At 54.8% G+C, this 26,316-nt stretch overlaps 2 protein-coding genes across 3 annotated transcripts in view; both read right to left on the reverse strand.

Annotated features, from left to right (window-relative positions):
- Nucleotides 1-221: 221 nt before the first annotated feature.
- On the reverse strand, nucleotides 222-23,632 carry CLASRP (CLK4 associating serine/arginine rich protein). 2 transcript variants are annotated; one of them, XM_055311048.1, is made up of 21 exons: nucleotides 23,569-23,632; nucleotides 22,230-22,357; nucleotides 14,746-14,843; nucleotides 14,250-14,351; nucleotides 13,954-14,033; nucleotides 11,790-11,874; nucleotides 10,549-10,697; nucleotides 9,617-9,713; nucleotides 8,573-8,651; nucleotides 8,409-8,482; nucleotides 7,094-7,135; nucleotides 5,930-6,145; nucleotides 5,524-5,814; nucleotides 3,748-4,005; nucleotides 3,407-3,446; nucleotides 3,003-3,063; nucleotides 2,697-2,755; nucleotides 2,576-2,622; nucleotides 930-1,012; nucleotides 623-647; nucleotides 222-373 (listed from the first exon to the last, which is right to left on the reverse strand). In XM_055311048.1, exons 2-21 carry the CDS (start codon nucleotides 22,326-22,328, stop codon nucleotides 331-333), a joined length of 2,028 nt encoding a protein of 675 aa, XP_055167023.1. In that variant the 5' UTR covers nucleotides 22,329-22,357; nucleotides 23,569-23,632; the 3' UTR covers nucleotides 222-330. The 2 variants fall into 2 exon arrangements, 1 of the variants encoding a protein (XP_055167023.1); XR_008662559.1 differs by lacking the exons at nucleotides 222-373; nucleotides 623-647 and having other exon boundaries at nucleotides 931-1,012; nucleotides 3,403-3,446.
- A 204-nt stretch (nucleotides 23,633-23,836) lies between these two features.
- Nucleotides 23,837-26,316, reverse strand: part of RELB (RELB proto-oncogene, NF-kB subunit) — a 29,427-nt gene continuing 26,947 nt past the window's right edge. The window contains exon 11 of the mRNA XM_055311058.1: nucleotides 23,837-24,654. Coding sequence (XP_055167033.1) covers nucleotides 24,266-24,654 — 389 coding nt within the window. The 3' untranslated portion in view covers nucleotides 23,837-24,265. The remainder of the gene's footprint in view (nucleotides 24,655-26,316) is intronic.

The raw sequence follows: 26,316 nt of genomic DNA on the forward strand, positions 1-26,316 counted from the left end.
AGGTGCTGGGCCCTTCCCCACCACGCGGCCCCTGCCCTCACTGAGCTGCAGCAGGAACCCTGCTAACCAACAAGGAGCTGCCACCAAGACACCTACGGATGGGCAGGACTTGCCACATAGGCTACTACCACTGGCTCCTGTCCCTGAAGCCAACCAGCTACCCCCCCAGCTGCCATTGGTGGCTGGCCAACACTGACCACACAGATGACTCGGAGGCCAGCTAAAGGGAATTAAATAACGAGTGATTTTATTTAATTGGAGATAAAACCAGCAGCATCACAGCCTGAGCCCTCACCCCACCCCCATCCTCCTGCCCCCCCACGCTTCTGCCTAATGTCGGTAATGGGGACTTCGAGATCGGGACCTTGAGCGCCTGGAGAGAGAAATGGGGGACCCCCCATGAGGGCTAGGTAGAAGCAGCCATGCTGTGCATGCACATGCACGTGCACACACATACACCAACACATTCGTGACCACGGGCATTGGTGATGGGCGAGCAAGCTGCAGAGGGAGGGATGTTAACCAGGGATGAGACCAGCCTGTGCGACTGGAGGGGAACACAGTGGAGATGGAAGAACCAGGGCAGGGACAAGGTCATCTTCAGGGAACTGGGCTGGCTTACCTTCGGGAAGAACTGTATTCTCGACCTGGAAAGAAAAGAGAACAAAGCAAATAAATGCCCAGGGGCCAGGCTCTGGGGTGGGACTTCTGGGGCTGCCTCTAGCTGAGGCAACTCCTGTGCTTCCAGCCAGTCCCCTCAGCCCGCACCGATGCGTGGCAATGAGCACTGCTTCGAATACCCACAGTTCCCTTGTGACTAAAGCAAGTGTGTGGGTCATGAGAGTCTTAACTGATTGGGAGGTAGGCAACGTGGAAAACATGCCAGGGATCTTTGTAGCCTGATTATGAATGACCGTGGGGATACTCACTGTAGCGGGGGGAGGGTGAGCGGCTCTGCCGGCTGTACTGGCGTTCCCATTCTTCTCTCTCCTTCTCTCTGCGTTCCCGCTCCCTGCAGGGGGAAAGGCAGGCATCAGCATGTGGCAACATAAAACTTGGCATGGACGGGTTGCTTGCCCAGAGCAGGTGTTTCCAACATCCCAGTCTAAGTTGCAGAGTAAACCCAGGGGCAGGTAGTACCCCTATCCTTGCTAGGAAATGAGAGCAAGCACTGGGCTCAGGGATACAGGCTGGGCAGAGCCAGGACTGGAATCTCAGCCTCGCTTCGTAAGGCCTGCTGAACAAACATAATGGATCAAGCTGGAAAGTTCGATCTTTTTCCCCGTCACACTCAGGTGCTCTCAAAACACAGGGACGCGCACACTAAGTACTTCATCAGCTTTTGTCAGAATGCCTGGCGCTCACGACCCCAAGGGCTGTATTTATTGGGCCCCTTCTGCTCGACTGACCCTGATCTGACTAAATTCACCCAACAAGCCTGTGAGGTGGAACAAACTATTCCATCCCTGTTTAGCTGGTAAGCAGACTGAAGTCCAGACAAAAAGGCCCACAGCTGGTGGACAGCAGAGGCAGGACCAGAACTCAGATCTGACCAACCATGATGCTGAGTCCTGGAGCAATGATGGAAGCAGGCAGCATCCTCAGAGGCCCAACACACGATGGGAGGCAATTAGCAAAAATGGTGACAAATACAACCAGCAGGCTTCTGACATGCTAGGCACCATGCTGGAAGCCCTACAGAGGAAGGAGTCTCAGCTCAGGGGAAGAAGTTGCCTTCCTGAGGACTCAAAACAAGCAACCGGTGACATGGCCAGGCCACTCATGGATTCCCTTCCTTGTCAGCACTGAGCACTCAGGCCCCCAGTTCTGCCCACTGGTCCTGAAGGGGCCCACGATATCCGAGCCCTCATTCCTGAGCTGCCCTGTGAGGTTGTCACCAAGGTCCATCCTGGGTGCAGAGCACAAAGTGAGGCCTAAGAGTACCAGTGCCCACCCCGGGGGCCGTGGTCACAGAGAGGCAGAGCTGGGACCAGATTCCACGTCCACCTGATCCAGGATGTAGGCCTGTCTGCTCTGGAGGGAAAAGCTGAGAAACAGAAGGGCAGAAGAGAGGAGCCCATCTCCCTGCGCTAGGAAGAACTTGCCACGGGGCTGGCTTGCTGAACACCACCTCTGTTCAGGCGGCTGAGCACACAGCAGGATCCCAGCAGACGGGCCTGCCCTCTCGTCCACTCTGGGGAGACCTCAACAGTAAGTGAGGAAACAAAATGGTGTGAGCCAGAAAGGGGTCAGCACTCCAAAGGAAACACAGCAGGCTTAGAGGACAGCATTCTGGGGTGCTACTCTAGACAGGACAGCCAGGGAAGGTCCTCAATGAGTGAAGCCAGGAAGGAGAAGAGCAGAGGCCCCGAGCACCTGGGGCACCAGCTGGGAGGGGCCACAGCAGCTGGAGTGGGCAAGTGGAGGACAGAGGCCCAGACAGACACTTGGACTTTCTCCCACCCTGAGGGCAGAGCAAGCAGCGAAGTTCTAGCTATGAGCCAAGTGATGGGCAACGGTGGGCAACCCGGAAATGATGGGCTGTGGCCCAGACACGGGAGCATGATGGTCTTACTTCATGCGGATCTTGCGGGCCATGGCTCGAAGCTCGTCTTCCCGCTCCTGTGGCAGAGATGGCTGTGAGGGTGGGCCGGCTGGCACCCCACCCCGCCCCCACCCCTCACTCCCACCCTTACCTGGCGCTCATGTTCCTGCTGAATCATCTTCTCCTGGGCTGCCTTCTTATCCGCCTTGACTGTGGTGAAGGAGATGTGGTGGCTGAGGGGTACCCTCGTAAGCTCCCCCTCCCTCTCCCAGATGCCAAAACTGAACCGAGAGAAGCCAGACGGCCACGGCCCTGAGCATGGTGGCAGCGGAACAGCACGCACACCAGCTTCTCCCCAGAATGCCACCTCATTGATGCCTGTCCAGGAGAAGGCAGGGCCGAGGCCAGGCTGGAAGGCTGAGGAGTGGGGAAGACCAGAGGTAGGGGCGGGACGTACACTGCCTGTTCAGTGCTTTCTGCATCCTCAGCTTTAGCTTCTCCTGTGGCGTCAGCTTGGGCTGGGGAAGGGGGAGAAGAAGTGGGAGAGGGGGTGGGTGTCCGGAGCTCCCACAACCCACCTCATCAAGAGCCTGGGACTTGCAGGGGCACAATGGGACGAGGGACCAGCCGCAGACGCCTACCACAAGGGGCTGGGAGGCCTGGGGGCAGATGGAGCCCCGGTGGATGGTGAGGAGGGGAGGGGGACACGGACCTCCCGGAGCAGAGCATTCCCAGCTCGCTTCAACCTCAGGGCTGGATCTCCCGGCCCCCCTCGGGTCCCCCCTGCAGGCCCACCGGGCCCAGCTCTCGGGCACTGCTGCTGGCGGGAATTAGACGGGCGAGTTCCAAATTCTTACTGACTTTGGCAGCTCCTGTCTCTTTACCAGCGGCAGGTTCGGTCCTGGGAGGAAGAAAAGGACAGCTGCCACCTCGGCTTTGCCCTCAGACCAGATAGCCAAGGCCCTGGGGCCCACACACCCCTAGGGAGGGACTGTGGCCCTCCTGGATCCCTCAGGACAGGGCTGTGTCCCCTGAACCTTCATCCAAGACAAGGCTATGACTACTCAGAACCCCATGACAGAGCTACATCCCTCTCCAACCTCCTGTGGCAGGACCAAGCTCTCTTCAAAATGGGAACAGTGGAGCTCGCCACCCTTCCCGAGGCTCACCACTTTCTTCACCCCCGCCCTGCCCCTACTCACTTTTTCAGCTTCTCGCCCACGGCAGGGGACGCCGCCGGCCTGGTCAGCTTCTCCCTCGGGGGTGATGGCGAGTGGCTCTGGCTGCGGCTGCGGCTACGGCTCTGGCTGCGGCTGCGGCTTGGACTGGGACTGCGGCTGCGGCTCGGGCTGCGACTGCGAGACGGGCTAAGGGACCAGCTGCTGCGGCTGCGGCTACTGCTGTGGTGCCGGGGACCCCGGCCACCCCGCCTGTACCGGTCCCCGGAGCGGGAGCGGCTCCTGGGGGTATGGCAGGGCAGATGGGGGGCTATTAGGAGCCAGGGACGCCCTCCGCACACCCTGTCCTGGCTCTGAAGTTATAACCTTCTGGCTAGGCCCTACAGTAGGTCCAGGTGTAATCACCAGCTCCTCCCATCAGCTGTTCCCTGGCCTCACTCCGTGTCTACACAGAGACCACCCTCCAGATACAACCACCCTGAGACGGCTCCTTGCTTCTCACTCTTGGGACATGCACTCACCTCTTCCCCCGGGAGGTGACCTCTGGGATAGCAGGACCTGGTTACCCAGCAGTTCCCCTTTATACACTGTGACCGGGTCTGGGCACCTAGGCACTGTGGCCTCGTCCACACCCTTAGTACCTTCTCACCTTGCTGGGGTCCAGTGGGGACCACCCCCTAGCCCACTCTCCCCACCTATCTACAGCACAGATCCACAAGACCCAGTCTGGAGACATGCAGCGCCATCCTTTCTCTGTTCTGGATCCGGGGAGCTCCTCAGCAAGGGCTCACCCTCAGGCTAGCATTCAAGATGTGGCCATGGCCCCTCCCTTCCCTAGCCTTTCTCCTATGGCTGCGCTGGGTCAGGCTACAGGCAATGACCTGGAAGTCAACTCTAGGCCACGCACTGCTTCTGCTGGAGATGTCCAAGTTTTTACAAACTCAAATTTGTTGGCAATGTTGAGAAAATAAACTACCCTTTCAAAATCCAGACCCTCAACTTCTCTTGAAAGAACAGAAGATAAGGCGACTCCAGGCCTGCCACTGCACAGCTGACGCCCTGACTGGAATGGGACACGTGTACCCCAGTTCACCCGGGGCCCACCTGGCCCATTTATTTTACCTGCCAGCCCCTGTAGGTAGCTGACACTTGAGACACATGCCACAACACAGGTGACAATGTTGGTGACGGCAGCACTCGCCCAACACTAGGCCCTGTACTGAGCATTCACACGCGTTACTTATCACACCTTCACGATGACTCAACGGAGAGGACACTATCCTTACTTTACAGATGAAGAAAATGAAGCCCCAGAAATTTATGAGCAGGGCCAGAATTTAAAGCCAGACAGCCGCTCCCCAACCCAATCTCACCCACTGAGCCATGGCATGGGCGGCCCTGATCTCACCAAGTAAGAGTCCAGAAAGGGCATTCCACTCCCTAGATGCCTTGTTTCCTACCTCATCCCAGCTCTAAAGGCCAGCCAGGTCCCCACTGCAAACTACAGGACACTCGGGAGTGTCCATACAAGTCTCTATACCCCTGCCTGGGAATTCCCCACAGGAAGACCAGCTCAGTCTCCCACCACCCTGACCCTCACACGGTCCTGAGAATGTGGCCATGCTCTAAGCCACGTCACCATACGTGGAGAACAGAGGGCACACCTCCCCTGCAAACCAAGGGCTTCCTCACAGAGACCAGAGCAGTGGCCTGGTCCCCTCCCTCAAAGCTGGTCTCGCTCACACAGGGCTGTGCCTGCCCCCAAGTCCCCTGCCCCCCACACACATCAGCACCACATACCTGCTTCTGCGCCGAGGCCCGTAACCACCTCGCCGGGCCGGCGAGCGGGAGTACCGGTGTCCATCTCGGGAGCCCCCACCTGAGTGCCGCCGGCCGCGGCTACGGGACCGGGAATAGCGCCGGGAGCGGGACCGAGAGCGGGACCAGGACCGGGAGCGTGAGCGTGCATGGCGGCCAGAACGGTAGTAACCCCCGCCACGGCGGGAGCGGGAGCTGGAGCGAGAGCTGGAGCGGGAGCTGGAGGTCCTCGAAGCAGAAGAAGAGGAGGAGGAGGAGGAGGAGGAGCGGCGGCTGCAGGCGGGGCACGGAGGGCCGGTCAGCACGGGCCTGGGCCGTGGCCCCCCACTGCCCCGGGTCCCCCCCATGGTGGCCGGGGCGTAGAGCGGGCAGCGTGAGCGTTACCGACCGGGCGCTGGCATTACGTCCCGGTGCGGGGCCGCCGGGCTGGGGGGGTGCGGGGGGCTTCCCTGTGGTGGCCCCTGACGCGGCTGCCGCTGCTGCCGCTGCGGCCGCCTCCTCATCGCTGCCCCCAAAACTGGTGATGAACGTGATTTTCTCCTCACGGCCTGGGGTCGGGGAGCGGGAGCGGGAGCGGGACTCAGAGCTGGATTCTGAGGGTGACCTGCAGGGCAAGGAGGAGGGACTCAACTGCCAGGCTCCTGGGGAGCTCACTGGCTAACCACATACAGTACAGTCCCCAAAACGAGGACACAGTAGCACCAAGCACGACTAGGCACCCAGCATGAATGGACAGAACTACAGGGCAGAAAGAAACCCAGCCATGCAAGGGTTTGACTCAACCACAGAGCCTCCTCAAAATAAGAAAGTGAGTGATGGCAAACTGTACTGGTTTTATGCAACTGTTAAAAAAGGGTGAACATATCTACAGATTTAACCTGGAAAGATCACTTCAACCCAGATGTCAATCAAGCAAGTTCTATAAGGTTAAGTGTGGTACAATTCCATTGTTATAAAAGAAAAGTACCCATGTTCCTAGATTGGGTGCTTACCTGGACCTGACCCTGTACCCAAACATACCTGCCTCATCTCACCTATCCTCCCAAGAGCCCAGAGCAGCAGGTCCCTCACACTGCACTCTGAAAAGTGTGCCCGGGTCAGACTGCCATCTGTACACCCTCAAGGCCTCTGCCCCCACCACTCCCACATCCCGGAGACAAGCGTGTGTCAGGGTGGGCCCTTCTGTGCAACATTTCTCACTGCTTGTTTCCAGGAGTTTAGATCAAAGAAACTTATGATTTCTGCATCAGGCCTTTCTATCATGCTTGGTCATTTTTAACATATGACTACATCATGTTTAGATCAGGAAATTAAAGATTCACGTTTAAAGAAAAAAAAATTGGGAAAGCAAAATAATATTCTGGAAGCCAGAAAAATAATTCAGACCCGCAGATGACACCAGGCGCTAAGACCCACCCCCCACCCACCCAAACACACTGCCCGGTCTATGATCACAGAACAGCCTACAGGTTGCCCCCTACCACCCCTTCTCCCCAGCATTGTCCCTCCATCAAGTTTGCTGGCTGCCCCTCCTTGGGCCCTGGGAACTCACCGCTTATAAGGGTCGTAGGTGGGGCTGTCTCGGCGGGCATAGCTACGGAGAGAAGAGCGGGACAGGACAAGTAGGGGCTTGGGATCTGAGTAGGCATGGAATTCGGCCCACTCCCCCAGTCAAGGCACCCAAGGCCAGGTACCAGGCACAGTGAGGAGGGGGCTGCTGGCCAGATCTTACGCCCTGCCTTGATCCCTCTGCCCACCCCAACTCAGATCTGTCTGAAGCCTGAAGCCTGGCCACACCCCACAAACAACGTTCTGGGCCCTCCCAACCCCAAGCAACAGGGACTCCAGCAGCTTTGGTCCTGCCTGAGCTCCGGACCCCAGACAAGCATCCCTCCTGCTACTCCAAGGCCCTGGTTCTGCAGCCCGGGTCCCGGCTCATTAACAAGGACGATGGTAAAACTAGAACAGCCACAGTGACTTAGATGCTCCCTATGTCCTGAGTGCTTTACTTCCGTGAACTCAGCTGTTCTTCATAACTCTCACATGGCTGCTGGGATCATTCACCTCAGAACTCAGCAAACTGAGGCCCAGAACAGTACAGTCACTCACCCAGCATCACACAGGCCCTGTGGCCCTGAATCCCCACCTTTACGCACTACACTGCGCCTGTACAGCAGGGAGGATGATGGCAGCAATCAGTGGGGCTTTTCCAGACCCCACATCAAGCCTGGAGCCCACAAAAGACTGCTTCAGTTAAGCGCCACAGCTATCCTCAGGTATTCTCCTTAACCAGAGATGGTGCAGCAAAAAGAGGTGTGGGTTTGCACTGGGCCTCCAGGACTAAGAGGCAGCAGCAGGCTTATCTGGAAGCCCCTCAACCTAGACCGCCTCATCCCAACCTGCCCCAGACCTTAAAGTGGGCACTGGTGCTCCCCCAACCCTGGGAGGTGATGGTGCCCCCTTTCCAAAGGAGGCAGCTGAAATTCAAGAGAAGTCACTTGCCTCAAATCTGACAAGGACACCACCCAGGAGGAAAAGCACATAGGAGTTCAGGGACAGACCTGTTTCCCTTGACTCTGCTCTCAACTCTTTAGCTACCCCACACCCTTTCCCACTGGTGCCTGTGATGCCTGGCAAGAGTCCCAAGTCCAGCAGGTGAGGGGAGTGGCTGGCAGGGCAGGGTGTCTACATGCCCCTTGAGGCCTTTCCTCCCCTAAACCTTCCCCAATTACTGCCCTACTAGGAAGAATCTGTTCACAAGCCCAAGCCTGCCCCCAAAGGGGGCCCCTTAATGAGCCCAAGCTCCCTGCCCCTGAGCCCTGAATGAGGCTGGCAGGGCAGAGGCACAGGGGAGGGACCTAGCCTACCTGGGTGGGCTGATCTTGCGACCCCGGAGTCGCTTTTCCCGGAACTCCCTCCGCTGGCGACGGGAACGACGGCCCTGGAGAGTTGGGGGGGGGGGCACTGTGTTAATGAGGGATGCACCCTCCCTGAGGCAACCCCCACCCCCCCACCCTGGCCCAGCTCTCACCGAGTACATGGCCTTTTCTTCCTCAAGGGCCTTGGCGTGCTTGATCGCCTCTGCCTCTTCCTTGTCTTTCCGGAGCATCCTGCAAGGGGAGGGGGGTCACAGTGGAGAAGGGGTGGCCATAGGCAGAACTGTTGCAGGAAGTGAGGAATCCCACACCATCCTGGGGTCTCAATCATTCAGCACGATTACTGAGCACCTACTGCACGCAGATGTTCTTTTATGTACTGGGGATTCACTATTGAAAACAAACAAAAATCTTGGCCCTTGCAGGCTTACGTTCTAGGGAGAAAACAGTGACCAAGGTAATGGGACGAGTAGTATATTAAACAGTAAGAAGTTAGATGGGAAGATTGACTGCAGAAGGAGGAAGGAAGTGCCAGGGAACATGTAAAAGCTGCTACAGCTTTCAAGAGGGAGGTCAGGGAAGCCACATGGAGAAAAATGACAACTGAGGAGAAACCACAGGGAATAAGTCGCAAAGCCAACACTGCAGTGACCTGAAGTCTGGTGGAGCCTTAGAGGCTACACAGGGGTGGAGTGTGTGGGTAAGAGGAGGAGAGGACCAGACAGGTAAGGTCTTGTGGCCGTGGTGAGGACTCTGGGTGCCCGAGGAATGGGGCAGTCATGGAGGGTTCTGAGCAGAGGGTGCCATGTTCAGATGGGATCATTCGGATTCAGACCCAATACTCTGTTAACTGAGGCCATTCTCTGTGAGACCTGCATGCACATCAGCAACTGTAAGGGAGTGAACCAGTGACTGAAGCCTCCTCTCCACCAGAGGGTGCTGTCCACCAGGCCCGGGAACCCGGGGAACTTTTAGGGGTCAGAGGGCTGCAGGTCACACGGAGTTGGGTGCAGCTTCAGTTTCCACACAGGCAAAGCCTGGTCAAAGTACCATCCCATATGCTCCGGAGCCTGTGCGTGTGAAGCCCCCCCCCCCATGGGGCTAGGCCTACCAGCACCGAGGAATAAAGCAGCTGTGAGCAACAGGGGTGAGGATGGACACTGGGCCAGAGTGGAGGAGCACCGGCCAGCAGGCCTCACCTGACAAAGTCACCATCGGCCATGCCATAGGTCGTGGCCTGCTTGTTGAGATCTGCCACCTGCTCCTGGTTCAGTTCGTCCACATCCACCTCCACGTCTGCACCAAGAGAAAGGCTGTCAGGGGCCAAAGCCAAACGAGAAAACCGGGGATGAGGGGGCAGTGCCCCGAGAGATGGGGGCATGAGGGGATGCCCACCACACTGGAGGCCTCTGCAGGGAGGGAACGAGTCAGCTCATCTCGGCGTCCCCAGGCTGGCACAGGGTTGGCCGGAGGTGAGCACAACCAACGGCAAGGGGCGTTAGGTGGGGGTGGGGAGGAGATGCAATGAGGACCCAAATGAGCACTGAGATGGACGATCGAGACCAGTGGACTGAGCAATGTACCATGTGTCGATGGGGACGGTTGATGGGGGGGTGAAGATTTGGGTGAGTCAGAAGTGTTTAGGAGCTAGATACACTCTGAGAAGGGGATGGATGCCTCATATACGTGTGATAAGCAGCAGCTGGCTGAGCGGATGAGGTTAGACAACTGGAGCTACCAGTATTTGCGGGGAGCAGTGAATGGCAGGGTCGGGGTGAGGGGAGGTGAGGGATGGCTCTGGACTGAATGAACACATGTTCTCCAGAGGAGAGACAAAAAGAGGGAGACAGAGAGGCTGACCCAAGTAGAAAAGAATGGAAACAGAACCTAGGTGGGGACAATGTCATAGAAGTAGTATCCTAAAATGAGAAAGGAGAAATACAGAGAGGGAGGCTGACACAGAGGAGCACATGAGTAAGACATGGAGGACGGCAGAGACTGGAGTGCCCTGGAGCAGGGACGGGAGAAATGGGGCTCGTAAGTGCGGGGTGTCCCACAGAGGGTGAGGAACGAGACACGAAAACGATGCCCAGGGACTGCGGGGTGGGAGAGGGCAGAGAGGGGACCCCACCGATGTCGGGGATGACCTCATCTTCGTCCGAGTTGCTCTCCTCCTCTGCTGGTGACTCCTCCTCCTCTGGCTTCTCCGCCACCTTCTCTACTTCAGCCACGGTACTGTCCTCATAGGTGTAGCCAATGGAAGCTTTCTTCTCTGCCAGCCTGGGACGGGGGAGCCCATGAGCCAGGAGAGCCACGGGCAGGGTCCAGCCCAGATCCCAAGCCATGAGGGCACACTGACTCCCCAAGCTCTGGCCTCCCAAGGGTGTCCTTGCCTCCAGGCCCTCACATACACAGTCCCTCAGCCTAGAACCTTCTGCACCTGCCTCCTACTAGCCCTTCCCTCTTCCCCTAAGCTCCAGCTCCAAGGCCTCCAGGGAGTCATTCCCTAGGCTGGATCATGCACCATCCTGAGCTCCTCAGCCCCACCCTTGTTGGGTCATGACTACTGGGGGTCAGGGAGGTCCCAGCGGGCAGGCTCCCTTCTGTCTTCTAAGCACTTGCTGTTAGCAGACTCGAGGGCAGGACCCAGAGTTATCTTGGGTAACAACGTGACCCAGCTCTGCCCGTAACAGGGGAGCAGCCTCAAGCGTGTCTGTTGCTGAATTAATTTAGTCAATAGTCCCAAGCACCCTTTGAGTGCCAGCCTCATCCTGAAAGTGGGATCATGGGTAAGGATCAGTCATTGAGAAGCTTCCAAGGCATCTGTGGAAACTCCAGATGGAAGAAAGGAGTCAGGCTCCTGGACTGCTATGGGACAGGTGGGCCAAGAGCTGCCCCAGGAGGAAGACAGGGCTACCCCGGCAGAGGGCACAAAGACAGAAGGGAGACTGCCCACCAGCTGCTGCAGGTAAGGCCCCAACTCCCCCCACAGCTTGTTCCTTGAGGGACATGGCCTTGAGAAGCCCCCCTCTGAAGTGACACTGGCTGCTGCTGAACACACACAGGGCAGGCACAGAACCACCTACGAGCTCCATTCACTGCAGGAAGAGAGGACTCCTCCTAGCCCTTGTGGCAGGGGAGCACAACAAAAGTCAGAGAGGGAGTCCTCAAAGGCAGGACTCACACCCACGCCTGGGTCGACACAGGCCACCACTTCCTCCTCTAAGTGTTTACTGAGTGCTTACTGTGTACCAACACTGGCCTTGACTCTGAGAAAACCGAGGTGGATGAGCTAGATGAGGCCGTGCCCTGGTGGGGCTCACAGTCCTCCTGCCTCCCCCACTGCCACCATGCCACCAGACCCCAACTCACTTCTTCTTCTCATCCTCACTGGGTCTCTGGAGGCCTCCGTACAGCTCGTCAATGTAGATCTGGTACAGGCACTGCTCCTCTGAGACTGAAGCAGAGTACGAGACAGAAGGGTCAGAGTGGGGGTGAGGGACACAAGAATGCAGAAGGAAGGAAGACGAGTGCAACCCAAGTTAAGCCAGGGGCAGAGTTGCTGGAGTGCAGATAATCAAACTGTGTGGGGAGGACACAGCAACTGCAGGACTCGCCATGAGACCATAAAGGGGCTTAACTTCTCTCTGCCTGGTTTCCTTTTCTGTAAAGCAGCTGCCCTGGCAGAGTGAGCACTTGGCACTGGGGCAATGCTCCTATTATCCCTCCAAGGGAGGCCTTTGGTTGGACCCCTCAAAACTACAAACTTCTGACCACTGGATGTCACTGGGACTTCATGGGCCACTCCACCATGTGCCTCTCTGTGGCTCAGTTTCAATTACATGTGTTTGGAGCCATCTGAGCTCTTGTTTACCCACAACACCTAACTTGGGGAGCTCGGCATTGTGTCAGAGCCTTCTCTGATCTTCCCTGCAATTGAACACATGGCCCTGACGGGCTGCGGGATCCTGGGCAAGTCCCCTTCCCTCTGTGGGTCTCAGCTTTTCTATTTGTAAAGTCAAGGTGGAGGGCTGAGCGAACCCAGAGATGACAGAGCACGGTCCCTTGCCCCAGCAGCCCCACCCCCACCCCCATGTCCTTCCTGGTTCCCAATCATGGTATACAAAGCCTGGGAGAGGGCCTTGCTGGCCTGTCTCACACAAGCTGCCTCACTCTCCTTGCTCCAGCCATACAGGTTGCCTGCCCCCATCCACCCGAAAGATCCCAGCCAACCTCTCCTCACCAGAGTTCCTCTCCACCCTTCTCCAACCCTAGCCTCTGTCAAGCACCTCAGAGAAGAGCGCACTGTCTGTTTATAACCCCACCTTTGTTTGCAATCACCACCCACTTTGGGGACACTGTGGTTGCTCCCCCCCACCACTAGACCCTGACCCCAGAGGAGCACCTGCCACACCACAGGTGCTCAGGAATTATAGCAATGCACGAATGCAGAGTCAGACCAAAGGAAGGGAAACTCTGGCTCCATCACCAAGAACCCCCTGGTCTTGGGTGAAAGCAAAAGCAGCAACAGTATCAATGATGATAAATTTCCCTGATTCTAACACCTCACTGATTGCTAGAACTTTGGCAATCTTTGGTTTTAGAGATGCTAGAACACCCATCTTAGAAACAATGAAATTAGAGAATAGCAAATCCACAGTGAGGGCTGACTGAACCAGGCTCAGTGCCAGGGCTTCATGTACCCCTCACCGGGCTCTTACAACCACCTTGGGGGAAAGAAACCATCATCACCACCCTTCTCTGGGAGGAGACTGAGACTGGCCAGGCTAAGGGCCTCATGTGGCCTGTCCTCCTTCTAACTCAACAGGGAAACCCTAAGAGGGGAAGTCTCAGTCCATCTCAGGAGGGGAGCTAAGGCTCAGAGCTAACCATCAGAAGGAAGCAGTGGTTAAGGGCACGGTGAGAATCCCAGCTTTTTGGACAGTGTTCCCACCAACTCCTGAGCCTCAACGTCCTCGCCTGTAAAATGGATGCCACTGCTAGATGGTTGTGCAGATGTGATGAGACAGAATGCAGACAAAAAGATCCAAGTTTGTCAGAGTCCAAACCTCCCCGGGCAAGCCCAGAATGGGGAAAACCCTGAGCCTCCGTTTTATTTGTGAAGCAGCATGGTGATGGCTCAGAGGAACGATACCAATATACACAAAGGATTGGCAGATTGTCAAACTTTGTGTAAATATTCTTAGAAAATTCTTGAAAGAAATTTCCTCTTCAAAAGTTACATTCCGACCCAAACAAGCTGGCAGAAACACACAGAGGGATATGATGCGTTCTTGCTATTTTCTCAAATTTTTTAGGACAAAGATCATAAAGGCAGAGGGTGTGGGATATGGAAGTGACCTTGGCAGGACTATCTTGCTCAGGAGACATTGCCTGTACTGGGTCCAAAGACAGAGGCCTCAGAAGAAAGAGCTGGGAGCAAACCCCAGGTCCTGCAGTTGAAAGCACTGGAGTGAAAGTGGTCTTCCTGTGTCCACGGCCTCCCTACCCACCCGCCATGCCCCAGCTCACTCACTGCCGGCAAAGTCGTTCTGCACCAGGCCTCGGTAGCGCTCGTAGTTACATTTCCGCTCGTCTGACTCCTGTTCTGGGGAGCTTTGGGGGAGGTCAAGGCCTTGAGATCAGAGGAAGAGGGTAGGCCACACCCCAAGCCAGCAGGAGCAGGGGATGAGGAGTCTGGTTCAGTCTGGGAAGCTCCCCACTGGCATACCTCCTCCTTCCCAGGAAAGTGACAGGCAGGCAAGGGCTTGGGAAAGAGTGGGGAGTAAGGCTCAGACTCTCTGCCAGGCAAGCGTCAGGGGGGCAGCTTACATGGTGGTGAGCAGCGGCGGGGTGTAGTCGGGGATGTGATCAAGGTGGGCACGGACATCGAAGCGGTCAATCATGTTGTTGGTGTCCCCCTGCCAGGGCATCCTGAAATGGGGAGCAACGAGTTTAGGGTCCCCAGGGCCCACGCCCATTCCCTGTCACCTCAGCTCTCAGTGATATTCCAGGGCCCCACCCTCAACCCCCACTTCTTAGTCTCTTATGTCCCTCATCCCCCTGAATCCACATTCAAGCTCCTGGCCTCAAGAGGGGCCTGAATGGGATCCTGGGAACTGGGGCCCTATTTCTCAGAACCAAGCACAAGTGGAAAACTCAAACCAGATTCTAGAGGCCACTTGCTAAGCCCCTGTCGTCTTGAAACATCCCCTGTGGCAACCTACTTCCCGTTTCATCTGAGCCCGTGGCCATGGCCCCACCCATTCCCAAGACCTCCAATCCTCAGATACAGACCCTACCTCCTGCCCTTCAAAGTCAGTCTTACATGTTAACAGGGCTCTCGGCAGCCAGGGCGACTGCAGAATCCAGGTGCACCTTGCAAGCTCGGCCATGCACCTGCAGGAACTGGGCTGGGTCCTTCTTCTGCAGGGGGAGAGAGGATGGAGGTCACCACGGCACTGCACTCCCTGCCACCCCCTTGCATCCAAGCTTGGTCATGAGCCCACCTCTGATGTCAAGTGGTCCATGCTGCAGAGGCAATCTGACCTGCACAGGGATGGCAGCACTAATGGGGCCACCTAACCCCTAGGGACAGAGGGTCCTGAGATGGTGGAGAAAGGCTCTGAGCTCTGGCCCAGCTTAATGTAAAGTTGGTATCAAGACACCCCCTGCCCCTGCCAAAATATGATTCTCCAACTCTTCACCTGCCCCCTACCTCCACTCATTCAGACCCAGGCGTGAGCACACTGGCCTGGACCAGCCTCAAAAATACCAGGACCAGGGATCCCTGGGTGGCGCAGCGGTTTGGCGCCTGCCTTTGGCCCAGGGCGCGATCCTGGAGACCCGGGATCGAATCCCACATCGGGCTCCCGGTGCATGGAGCTTGCTTCTCCCTCTGCCTGTGTCTCTGCCTCTCTCTTTCTCTCTCTGTGACTATCATAAATAAAATAAAATAAAAAAAATACCAGGACCACACAAGCACATGCAAAAATGATCAGCGGCACTACTCATCAGAGAAATGCCAATGAGAACCACAAGACACTGTTTCACACTCACCAGGACAGCTAAAATGGGAAGGAGGACAGACGTTAACAATACCAACAAGAATGTGGAGAAATTAAGTCCTTCAGCAGTTAAAGAAAGAACCGCCATACAACCCAGCAATTCCACTCCAAAGGACGTATGTACCCACCAAGGACTGAGTACTTGTACCGACATTAAAGCAGCACGATCCACAACGGCCAAAAGACAGAAGCAATCACATGTCCATCAACAGATGGCCGATAAACAAACCATGGCCTATTTTGACAATGGAAAAATTGTCCATAAAAAAGAATGAAGAACCAACACATGCTACAACATGGATGAATCTCGAAAACAGGACGCTAAGCGAAAGACGCCGGTCACAAGAGGCCACATGTTGTAGGATTCCGTTACTGTAAAACATCCAGAATAGGCAAATCCACAGGACAGGAAGTGGATGAGTGGCTACCCAAGGCTGGGAAGTTGGGGGACTGACTGCTAATGGGTATGGGGTCCATCCAGGCTGTGCTGATGAATATACTGAAATCCACAGAACTGTACGGCTGGTGAGCTGTATCTCAATACAGCCGTTAGGAAGGCACCGACGTAGAGGAGAACATTCCCTGAGTCTGTGCCCCTCAAGCCTGAGACATTATGTGGGGGTCACGATTCCAAGTCATCGTGAGTCAGGAAAGGATAAACCTTGCACCACTGAGCTCCCCAAGAGCGGGGCCCTGGCTGGGATCCTGCTGCGTGCCACATCGGAGGAACCCGCAAGAGCCACGAGAAGGGCTACTAGGGCTACCCACTGAGGGCTGGCCAAGCCCCCAGCAACACCTCCCCAGGGCCCAACCCCTCTTGCCACAACTGTCTGGCCAGCATGTATGTCCTCTCTCCCAGACCACTTGGCAGCCTCTTTTTGGGTTCCCTGCTGCCAGCTAGCCCTCTGAAGTCCATTTCTCACATGGCCTGGCCTGGGGGTGGGGGGGTGGGGGCGGGCAGCATTCTGTTAAGACCTAGCAGCCACATCCCTCTCTGATTTCTCTCCCCCAGCTCTACTCCAGGCACATCAGCCTCTATGCCATTCCTTGACCACTCCCCTGAGGACCTCTGTGCTCGCTCTTCCCTTGGCCTGCAAAGCTCTGGCAGGTGGCTGCCTCGCTTATTTCAGATCTCTTTCCAGAAGCCTTCTTCATCAACTCTTCAGTAGTTTCCTGCACAAGCCCATACTTATTCTCCATCTCCTTAACCCCACCTGTTCTCTTCACAACACCTGCCACCACCTGGTTTTACATTTTGCATTCATTCATCACTCAGCTCCCACACTAGAGCATATCTTCCACAAGGCAGGGATCACTGCTTTGTCCACCACGGTCTCCCCAGGGCCCAGAGCAGGGCCCTTCCCACAGGGGGCGCTCGGACCACTGACCGAAGCCAAGAGACAATGAAACCTGACAGATGAGGAGACTGAGCCCCTTCAGGAAAAACCCACCCGCATCAGGTTCCCCAAAACCTGCACTGCTCACTGCCTCTTCCTCCTCCCACCTGCCACCACAAAGAGCTAAGGAGGTCAGTCACTGATGACAATGGTTAACGCTGGGCTACTGTCCATCCCGTACTTACCACTCCCAGGCTGTTGCCACTCAGCAGAGGTGGGATATGCCCAAGACCACAGAGTCCAGCAGGAGTGGTGCTGGGGGAATCCAACCGCTTGTCCCACACCTCACTTCCCTACCTCAATGCCTCATCTCAGGCCCCACAGCTCCCTGGCCCCGTGACGGTCCCTGGCCAAGACCCCCTCTCACCCCTGAGGCTGCTCCTGGCCAAATGCCCAGGTCCCACAGCCATCATGGGACACTGCAATACGGACACTGACTGGTACAGGGAAGCCACTAGCTGTGCCAGCACCACAGAAAGGAAAATGCATTAGGCGGGGAGTAAAAATCTCAGTCCAGGGCCTGGCTCTGCCAGGAGATTCTGGAAAAGCCAATGAACTGCCCTAAAGACCAGGCCCTGAACTGTTTTATATATATTTCCTTACTCAAACTTCTCAACCATGGGACAAAGGTTACTGACCTTCCAGACAAGGAAATCAAGGGGCGTGGCCCATTGGCTTGAAATCATGCCAGCAACAGAGCTAGGAGTAGAAACCAAATGGGCCTGACCCCCAAATCCACTCTTTTTTTTAAGTAATTTTTCTTATTCTGGTAAAAGGCTTGTAACAGGGCAGCCCCAGTGGTGCAGCGGTTTAGCGCCGCCTGCAGCCCGGGGTGTGATCCTGGAGACCCAGGATTGAGTCCCACGTCGGGCTTCCTGCATGGAGCTTGCTTCTCCCTCTGCCTCTGTCTCTCTGCCTCTCTCTGGATAAATAAATAAATCTTAAAAAAAAAAAAAAAAAAAAAAGGCTTGTAACAGAAAACCTACCACTTTAACCGCCATTACGTATATGCTGTTATGTATATGGTACGGTAGCATTGAGTTCCGTGTACCCTGCAGTGCAAGGACTCTCTAGTACTTCTTCATCTTGCAAAAGTGAAACTCTAGAGCCAGTGAAGGACTCCCCCCACCCAGCAACTACCTTTCTATTTCCTGTTTCTAGGGGTTCTAAGGGACTGACTACTTCAGATACTTTGTTTACATGGGATCCTGCACCTTTTTTTGGTTTGTTTGTTTGTTTTTTTTTTTTTTTGGTGACTGGCTGATTTCACTAGGACAAAATGTTTCCGCGGTTCTTCCATGTGGCAACATGTGACGGGATACCTCTTCCTGAGGCTGGACAGTATCCCACTGAACGGACATACCACATCACATTTGCTTTATCCCTTCACCAGTCGACTGACAGGCTGTTTCCACATCTAGGCTATTGTGACTAATACTGCAAAGAACACGGGGTGTACAAATACCTCTGTGAGATCTAAAATCTCTCCTTAACCTTTGAACTGTTCTGCCTCCAGCATCAGATGGAGTCAGAGGAGCTCATGGACTCTTTCATTCATTCATTCAACTGATAAGCAGGCACCCACTACGTGCTAGGGCCCCATTCTAGGGCCACGGCAGTGACCAACACAGCCCCAGCCCCACCTTCACAGCTCACAGGCCAGTGTTGGGGACAGACCCATCCCACACTGTGACGACCTAGAGTGGGCCGCACTGGGATGGGAGAGCCCAGGGGAATGCCTGATTTAGGCTGGGAAGCAGCAGGGATGAAGGGCAGTGGGTCAGCCTGGGGTTCTCTTGAGGAGGAAATGCTTGAACTGAGAACTGTTTATTTCCCATTTTCTTATCAACAGAGAATTCTGTTTCTTTATCCAAACCACTGATTAAAGAAGAAAGCTGACAAGGACAAGCGCCATGACAGAACCAGGGTCAGCTGCGAGAGAGAAGCCACCAAGGACAAACCAGGAACAGAGAAACCAGCCTTGTGTGGACACAACCCATTCAGCCTGCCACCAACTACCCCGGCTTCTTCAACACTTGCCCACAGCCTCCTCTCAGCCCAAGAATAATATGAGACCCACGTGAGCAGCCCCATCCCCTCCTCAAAACAGCCCTCAGCCACTGCCCACAGCTTGACAGCTCTGTTCTGAATGCTGATCACGTTTGCGTACGGGGACAATGGCGGCTTGTACAGACCCACACCACAAGCACCCCACAGACACTGTTCTTGTTCTGGAAGTTCTTCCCCGTCATCCAGTGAGAGGGACCGATAATCACCACTGTCCCAAGGCGGGGGAGGGAAGAAAGCTCAGGGAGCTCCCCAGCTAACCAGACAAGAGCCTGAAGTCCCTGGCCTTTCAGAGTGACCCAACTCCAGCCCTCTTTCCTCTACACCATGTCAATTCCAGCTCTACCTGGTAGTAAGAACTTCAGTAACAAAAGAGCTAGCATTTTACCGCGCAAGTCACCCTGGGCAGGTCTCCACTGAGGTCGATGTGCCCCATCTCAGTGAACAGCCCCGTGAGGGAAGCACTCATCCCCCACCATTCGTGGCAGACTATCAGCTGGCAACCAACATCTATTCCCCCTCCTTCAACAGTAACAGACTCCTGATATGTCTGGCACAAGGCCACGCAGTATAAAGCCTATGCCTCTAAGACTCCCCTGCACCTGTATGGGAACCTGCGACTTCTTTCTGGCCAGTTAGACGAGTGGAAGTGTTGTGTGCAAATACCTAGAAACTTTCTTAAAGACTGGTGTGAGCATTTTTGCCTCTTTTCCCTCTCTCGTCTTCCCTGCTGAATGGAATGCAGGCACAATAGCTAGAGCTTAAGCAGCCCTCTTAGACCTTCAGACAACACAAGTAAGAGAATCTATGTTCAGCTGAACAACAAAATGGTCCCTGAGCAAGCTATTTCTGGGCTTTCAGGGGAAAAGGAAATGAACTTCTATCTTCATAGCCAAACCTGATACATCATTTCACATGCAAAAAAGGAAAACTAGCTCAGGAAGACAGTCACTTTGCCCAAAGTCACACTGGACTTAGGTCTAAGGACCTAAACATTTTAGTATTTTGCCTCCAGGATGTGTCACCTGGGAGAAGGTGCTTCACCTTTCAGAGCTTCTATCTCTCCAGCAGAAAGCCCAGGTGAAATGCTAAGAGAGGTCAAGGTTCAGAGACTCTGGATTAGAATGCCAGCTGTGCCCTCTTGCTATGTGACTGTAGATCATGACTCTCTGAGCCTCAGTTCACCCATCTGTAAAATGGACACAAGAACCCTGTCCAAGGCTGCAGTGAGGATCTGATGAAGCATGAACCACACGTCAAGCACTTTGCACATAATGGTTAACACATAAACGCTTTAACAACACCAGCCGCTTTTATCAGCAACATCTTTAATACAGGGATCAATCCCAACTCTTGGGGCCACGCAAAGGACTAGAAAGAACGCACCAAAGTAGTGGGCACTGGGTCTGGCACACCATGAACCCTTATTATAGCTCATAACAGCCATTTCTTCCTAAGCACTGTGCTCCCAGCCCACACTGGGGCCTCAACTGGGACCAGTACAGACCTGGGCCCTGCCCTCACCATCATGTTACAGTTTTTCCACCACCACCAGAGAGGGGCTCTCCTTCAGCCTAGTGGTTCCCTCCTGGGTGACAGAAGGCAAGCGAGGAGTTCTCAGAGATTCCTCCCCTATGCTAATAGCAGCCTCTGTTTCATTGGTGACTCTCGAGATTCAAAGAAACTATGCATCTAAAGCTCTTCTCGCGGAGCCGGGTGCCCAAAAGGAGCAATTAAAATGGTAACTGCTATGAGCAGGTTTACTCATTTACTCTTTCAAACCATATTGCTGGCCCCAACCTTAGGATGCAAAGGTGACCTGGATACTACTCCCCAGTCTTACAGAGCTAGGTATGTGTGTGTTAAATTCCAAGGAGGGGGGCACCTGGGTGGCTCAGATGGTTAAGAGTCTGCCTTCAGCTCAGGTCATGATCTCCAGGTCCTAGGATAGAGCCCCACATTAGGCTCCCTGCTCGGCAGGGAGTCTGCTTCTGTTTTTTTTTCTCTCCCTCTGACCCTACTCATGTGTGCTATCTCTCCCTCTTTCTCTGTATTTCTCTGTATCAAATGAATAAATAATATATTTAAAAATAAATAAACTTTAAAGGGGGAGAACAGAGATCTGTAATGGCATTATAGGGGACACCTGACTATGGAGGCTGAAGGAAGACTTCCTTGAGGATTGAGATCCAACAGATGAGCAGTTGTTACCCAGGTATGGGAAGAGCACATGCAAAGGCCCTGTGGCTGTATAATTCTGAAAAATAAACTGATATTCTTTATACATCTTCTGTGTTAGAGAAATTGACCCTAGATGATGAAGAGGTCAGATGGGTTGAGTAAAGAAACGAGGCAGAAAGCAGGGTGACATGAGTCTGGGGCAGTGGGGGAAGGGTGTGTAATGCAAAAATCCAGACTGTAAAGAGGCTCGAAGGCTGCCTGGGCTTTCTCTTGAGGGCACTATGGAGCCATGGAGGAGTTCAGAGAAAGAGAAGTACAGTGTTAGCCTTGTGCTTTAGAAAGACCTCTCTAGCCTTGCTGAAGATGATTAATTGGAGGGGGCAGGAATCAAGACCAGAAGACCAGGTTAAGAAACTAAAGCAGTGATCCAATAGTGAACGGGAACATCTATATTAATATCATCTAACAGGAGAATTGAACGTAGTACCCAAGTGCCATTTCAAGCTGGGGTCTCAATGGCAAGTAGGAGTTTAAATAGGTAAAGGGAGTACAATGCCCAGTGGTGAGAGATATGGGAAAAAAGGTCAGTGGAGCTACCCAAGGATGAAGCTAAGAGGCTAATAGAGGTCAGACCATAGGGTCTTTTAGGTCACAGGATGGAGTGTGGTCTTCTCTCTAAAAGCAAATGAAGCATCAAACAGGAGAAGTGATCAGATTTACTTAAATGAATATTGATGGCATTCCTACAGGGTGCCCACCCAAACCTCAGGAACAGTTGAGCTTTTCTGGGCACTGCAAATACAGCAGTAAGACAATATTCAGAAGGTGCTCAGTCTTGTATCTGGACCGTTCTGAGTGTTACAAAAACTTCCTCCTTCCTGCTAACACCAGCTCTCTACTCTGAGGTCACACTAAACAACACAGTATACTAACCAAGAGAACATCTCTGGTTTTTACCAGTTATTATGCTCAAGAAATTAACATTCTCCTGAGGAAATTGGGCTCTTTTGTCATATTTTGGTGTATCTTCAAGTGCAAACCTTACCGGGATGAGCAGGACCCCCGGAAAGTCCCACCCCAGATCAAGGTCAAGTACTCACAATCTTTTCATAGTACTCCCGCCGCCGCTCTGCCCTCTTCTTGTAGTCAACCATCATGCCTCGAAGCTTCCGCTCATGCTTCCGAGCCTCGTGCCACATCGTGGTGAGGCCAAGCTTGGGGCCTCAACCTGGGGAATGACAGGGGGAGTGTGAGATGGGCTGTTAAAAACTATATGGACAGGGATGCCTGGGTGGCTCAGCGGTTGAGCGTCTGCCTTCGGCTCAGGGTGTGATCCCGGAGTCCAGTGATCAATTCCACAGGCTCCCGCGTGGAGCCTGCTTCTCCCTCTGCCTCTCTCCGTGTCTCTCATGAATAAATAAATAAAGTCTTAAAAAAAAAAAAAAAACACCATATGGGCAGAATCAAAGTCACCTAACAAAGCTGGTGATGAGACTGATCCTAAACACCAGCTTCAGGGAAGCAAAATGAGGCTGCAGAACTGTGTGCAAGAGACTGAAGCATATTCCTGACGACTCTGATCCAGGACCTTGGGCGTTCTGAAACCCCCCCAACCCCAGGAGATTCTGGAGGGAGCATCCCGGGAAAGGAGTATCCTGGGTTCAGGGCACTAGAATCACTGGTGAAAGGTTTTGGAATGTTAGGACTGAATGTCTGAAGTAAGGTCTGGAGGTGGACCCTAAGCAGGTGGGGCTTTAGTTCTAAGGAGAGAGAAGAGCTGAAATGGGGCTACCCGTGGGGGTTAGGGAGGTAAGGGATGAACGCAGGCGAAGAAGAGAAGAAAGACTTTAATGGCAAAAGAGTAGCGGTATGGGGCGCAGGTGGGGGATTTGGGTGGGGGGTGGCGGGGATGGAGGGCAGGTGAAGGGCGTGGACGGAAGACGACAACGCTTGGAGGAGGGAGGGGAACATAGAGGAGTGCTGTAAATAAAGATCAGAGGGGGACTGAGGTCTACAGACGGAATCCGAAAGGCGGGGGCGGGGGATGCTGAAAAACGGAGTGGAGACAGGGAGGCGGAGCTGGCAGACAGGAGGGGGTGGGCTGCGCTCAGGGGCAAGGCTTGTAGACAGGGGCGGAGCCCGAGGCTCTGGACTGGGCTCGGGGACCGCGTCCGGGCCTCGCGGATCAGGGTAAGGTTTTTGACAGGGGGGTGGGGCCTGTGGTAGGCGGCGGGGTCGTATGCGGCGAGCTTGGGCCCACCGCGGGGACAGGGGCGCGGCCTGAGGCGCGGCAGGCCGGAGGGGGTGCGGGGCCGGCGGCCCTCGGGGCTGGGGCCGAGCAGAGGCTCACAGCAGCCCGGGGAAAGGCCGAGACTGGGGCGAAGCTGGGCTGACGCCCCCCCGAAAGCCAGAAGGTCGGGGCCCACTGCTTGCACTCACCGGCTCGTCGCCGCCTCCCACTGCTGCGCTCGCGCGCGGCCCGCACCGGAAACGGAAGTGGGAGGCCGCACGAAAGGGAGGGGCGGAACGTGGAGAAGCGCGCTTCCGCTGACGCGAAGGGGCGGGCCCCGGGCGCGAGGGGGCGGGGTCTGGACGCGAGGGGCGGGGTCTTGGAGGATGCTGCCGAGAAAGGCGGAGCAGAGGAGATCCCCGCGGGTTCGTGCGGGAGCGCCCTGGGGTCTCCCCAGCGGAGAAGACAGCAGACTCCCAAGGCTCAAAAACTCATCTTTATTGGGAAGACTCACAACAAACAATCTTTATCCCCCACCTTCAAGCTCGGGGGAGGAGAGCTGAGGATCTGCACCTTTCTCCCATTATGTACACTCCAGAATCCACCTGGAGAAGGCGCCCCCACTCGTGGGGGCTGAGGCAACTTTACAAGCTGGTGCATGGGAGCCAAGCCCCTTTTCCTCTCCGGACTCGGTTTTCTCATTTGTAAAATGGGCTCAGGGGAAACCGGTGCTACGGAGCTTCTCACCAGCGCCAAAGATGTCCCATTAAGAAGGATGAGGAGGTCGGAAGACTGACCACTTGGGGGCCCACGGGTATGGAGGTGCGGGACATCCTCGTTGGGTTTGCACGGCCCCTTCCACCTCCAGTCCTCCCCACCCAGCGCCTCTCCTCCAGCACCTCAGGGCTACGTGGCCTCGGGCCCCGGGGACAGGAGGCCTCCCCCAAAGCCCACCTCACGGTACTGGTTGGGGAACATGTTGCTGCCCACAAGGCTGGCAGTGCCCCCGTCCCCGGGGCCTGGGGCCTGATATGAGTCCAGCGTCATTGGCTCAGGGCCGGAAGGCTCTCCAACAGCGGGCCCTGAAGCCCCATTGCCCGTGACAGCGCTGGCGAGTGGCGGCGCGGGGGGCAGCATGTCCAGCATGGTGAAAAGTGTGGGGGCCGTGCTGTCATCATAGGCAAAGCTGTCGTCCAGAAGGTCCGGCCCACCGGGGGGCTCCAGGCCGGGTAGGGACACGGTGCCAGGGAAGAAGTCTGTGTCCGGCAGCAGGGCTGACGGTGGGAGGAACGGGCCTGCACAGATGAGAGGGAAGGAAAATAGGGTGGCTTTAGCATCAACTTCTGGCCATGCCCAAACTCCAGTGACCTAACAGAGCTAAATGCATGATCACCGTGGCCTCCTTTAATCCCAAGGAGAACCCTGGGGTAGGCATTATCACCATTCGCACTTAATAAGCAAATTGAGGTCAAGAGCGCCTGGGTAGCTCAGTGGTTGAACATCTGCCTTCTGCTCAGGTCTTGATCCCAGGGTCCAGGGATCGAGTCCCACATCAGGCTCCCTGCATGGAGCCTGCTTCTCCCTCTGCCTCTCTCTCTCTGCTTCTCTATGTCTCTCATGAATAAATAAATAAAATCTTAAAAAAAAAAAAAAAGCAAACAGGCAAAATAATTCAGTCACACATAGCTTGTAAGTTGTAAAACCAGGGTTCAAACCATGCTTCTGCAGGGCTGGGGAGTTTTTCCAAAAAATAGGGATGTTGAAGAGGCTCTAAAGTGCCCCCCTCACCCAAGTTATAGAGACCACCCAAAAAGTGAAAACCCCACACATGGAAGACCTAAATGAGAAGTCACCAGTTCCCAAATTGGAAGGTAAAATTGTATGTCATTATAAAGGAGAGTCTCTTTCTGAGACATATACCTGTATAAACCTGACCAGCAAAGGCAAATTATGCTTATCTCAGAAAGACTCAGGGCTGCTGGGACTGTATTTCCCAGCCTCCCTTACAGCTAAATGTCATCATGTGACTTAAGTTCTCCTGGCTGGACTATGGGTGTGATGGCTGGAGCCTTGACAGCCATATTGGACCATGAGATGGAAAATGAGTTGAAAATGGCAGGAGCTTGGTTGGGTCTCTGATGATCCTACAGCCTCCACACCATCCCAGGACTATCTACCACTGTTTATCTGAGAAGAGAAATATAGCCTGTTGAAGCCCCTGTTAATTTGGGTTTTGTTGTGAATACAGCTAAACATGATCATAACAAACGCATTCCTGGCATTCCTGCCCAGCAAGTTCCTAAGATCTCCTGAGCACCAGCTATGCTAACTATCTGTGCGATATGACCTGACTAGATTCTAAAAAGGACCCTAAGAGGTAAGATTTCCATCTGACAGATGAGATCCAAAGAAGTCACATGGCTAAATTCAGGCTTCAGAATCCAAACTCAGTCTGATTCCAGAGGCCATGCTCCTAACCATTATACTATCATGCCAGAGCAGCTTTGCCCCATGGATGAGAGAGGAGGGCTTTAGGCATTGGGAAACGGGTGCTGGAGGACGTAGATGAACAGCAGTGGCTAAAGAGGAGACGCTTTGGGACTTAGGGATTGAAGACTGGTGAAGTGGGCTAGGATTGGCGGTTGCTATAGGTAGAGCTCTGGGCATTAGTTACCAGGTGCAGTGGGTAGGGGGAACAACAGGTGATACTTGAAACCTCCACAGTGGGACTGGTTGGAGTGATCCAGGCTCAGCAGACTCTGAGTGGCTGGCTGTTGGTGGCTGGCTGGGAGCTGGGTGCCCTGGGGTAGCTGGGGTATTAGGGGACAGCATTCTTAGAGCTAGTGGTCAGCGGCTGGGGAGGCATCTGATGGCAGCCAGATAAGGCTGCAGTTCATGGGAAGCAGAGGCTGGCATATGAGTTGAGATGAAAGCAGGGGTAGAACAGGCCAAAGGGT

Source organism: Nyctereutes procyonoides, unplaced genomic scaffold, assembly GCF_905146905.1.
Source record: "Nyctereutes procyonoides isolate TBG_1078 unplaced genomic scaffold, NYPRO_anot_genome, whole genome shotgun sequence".
In the NCBI taxonomy this organism is placed as follows: Eukaryota; Metazoa; Chordata; class Mammalia; order Carnivora; family Canidae; genus Nyctereutes; species Nyctereutes procyonoides.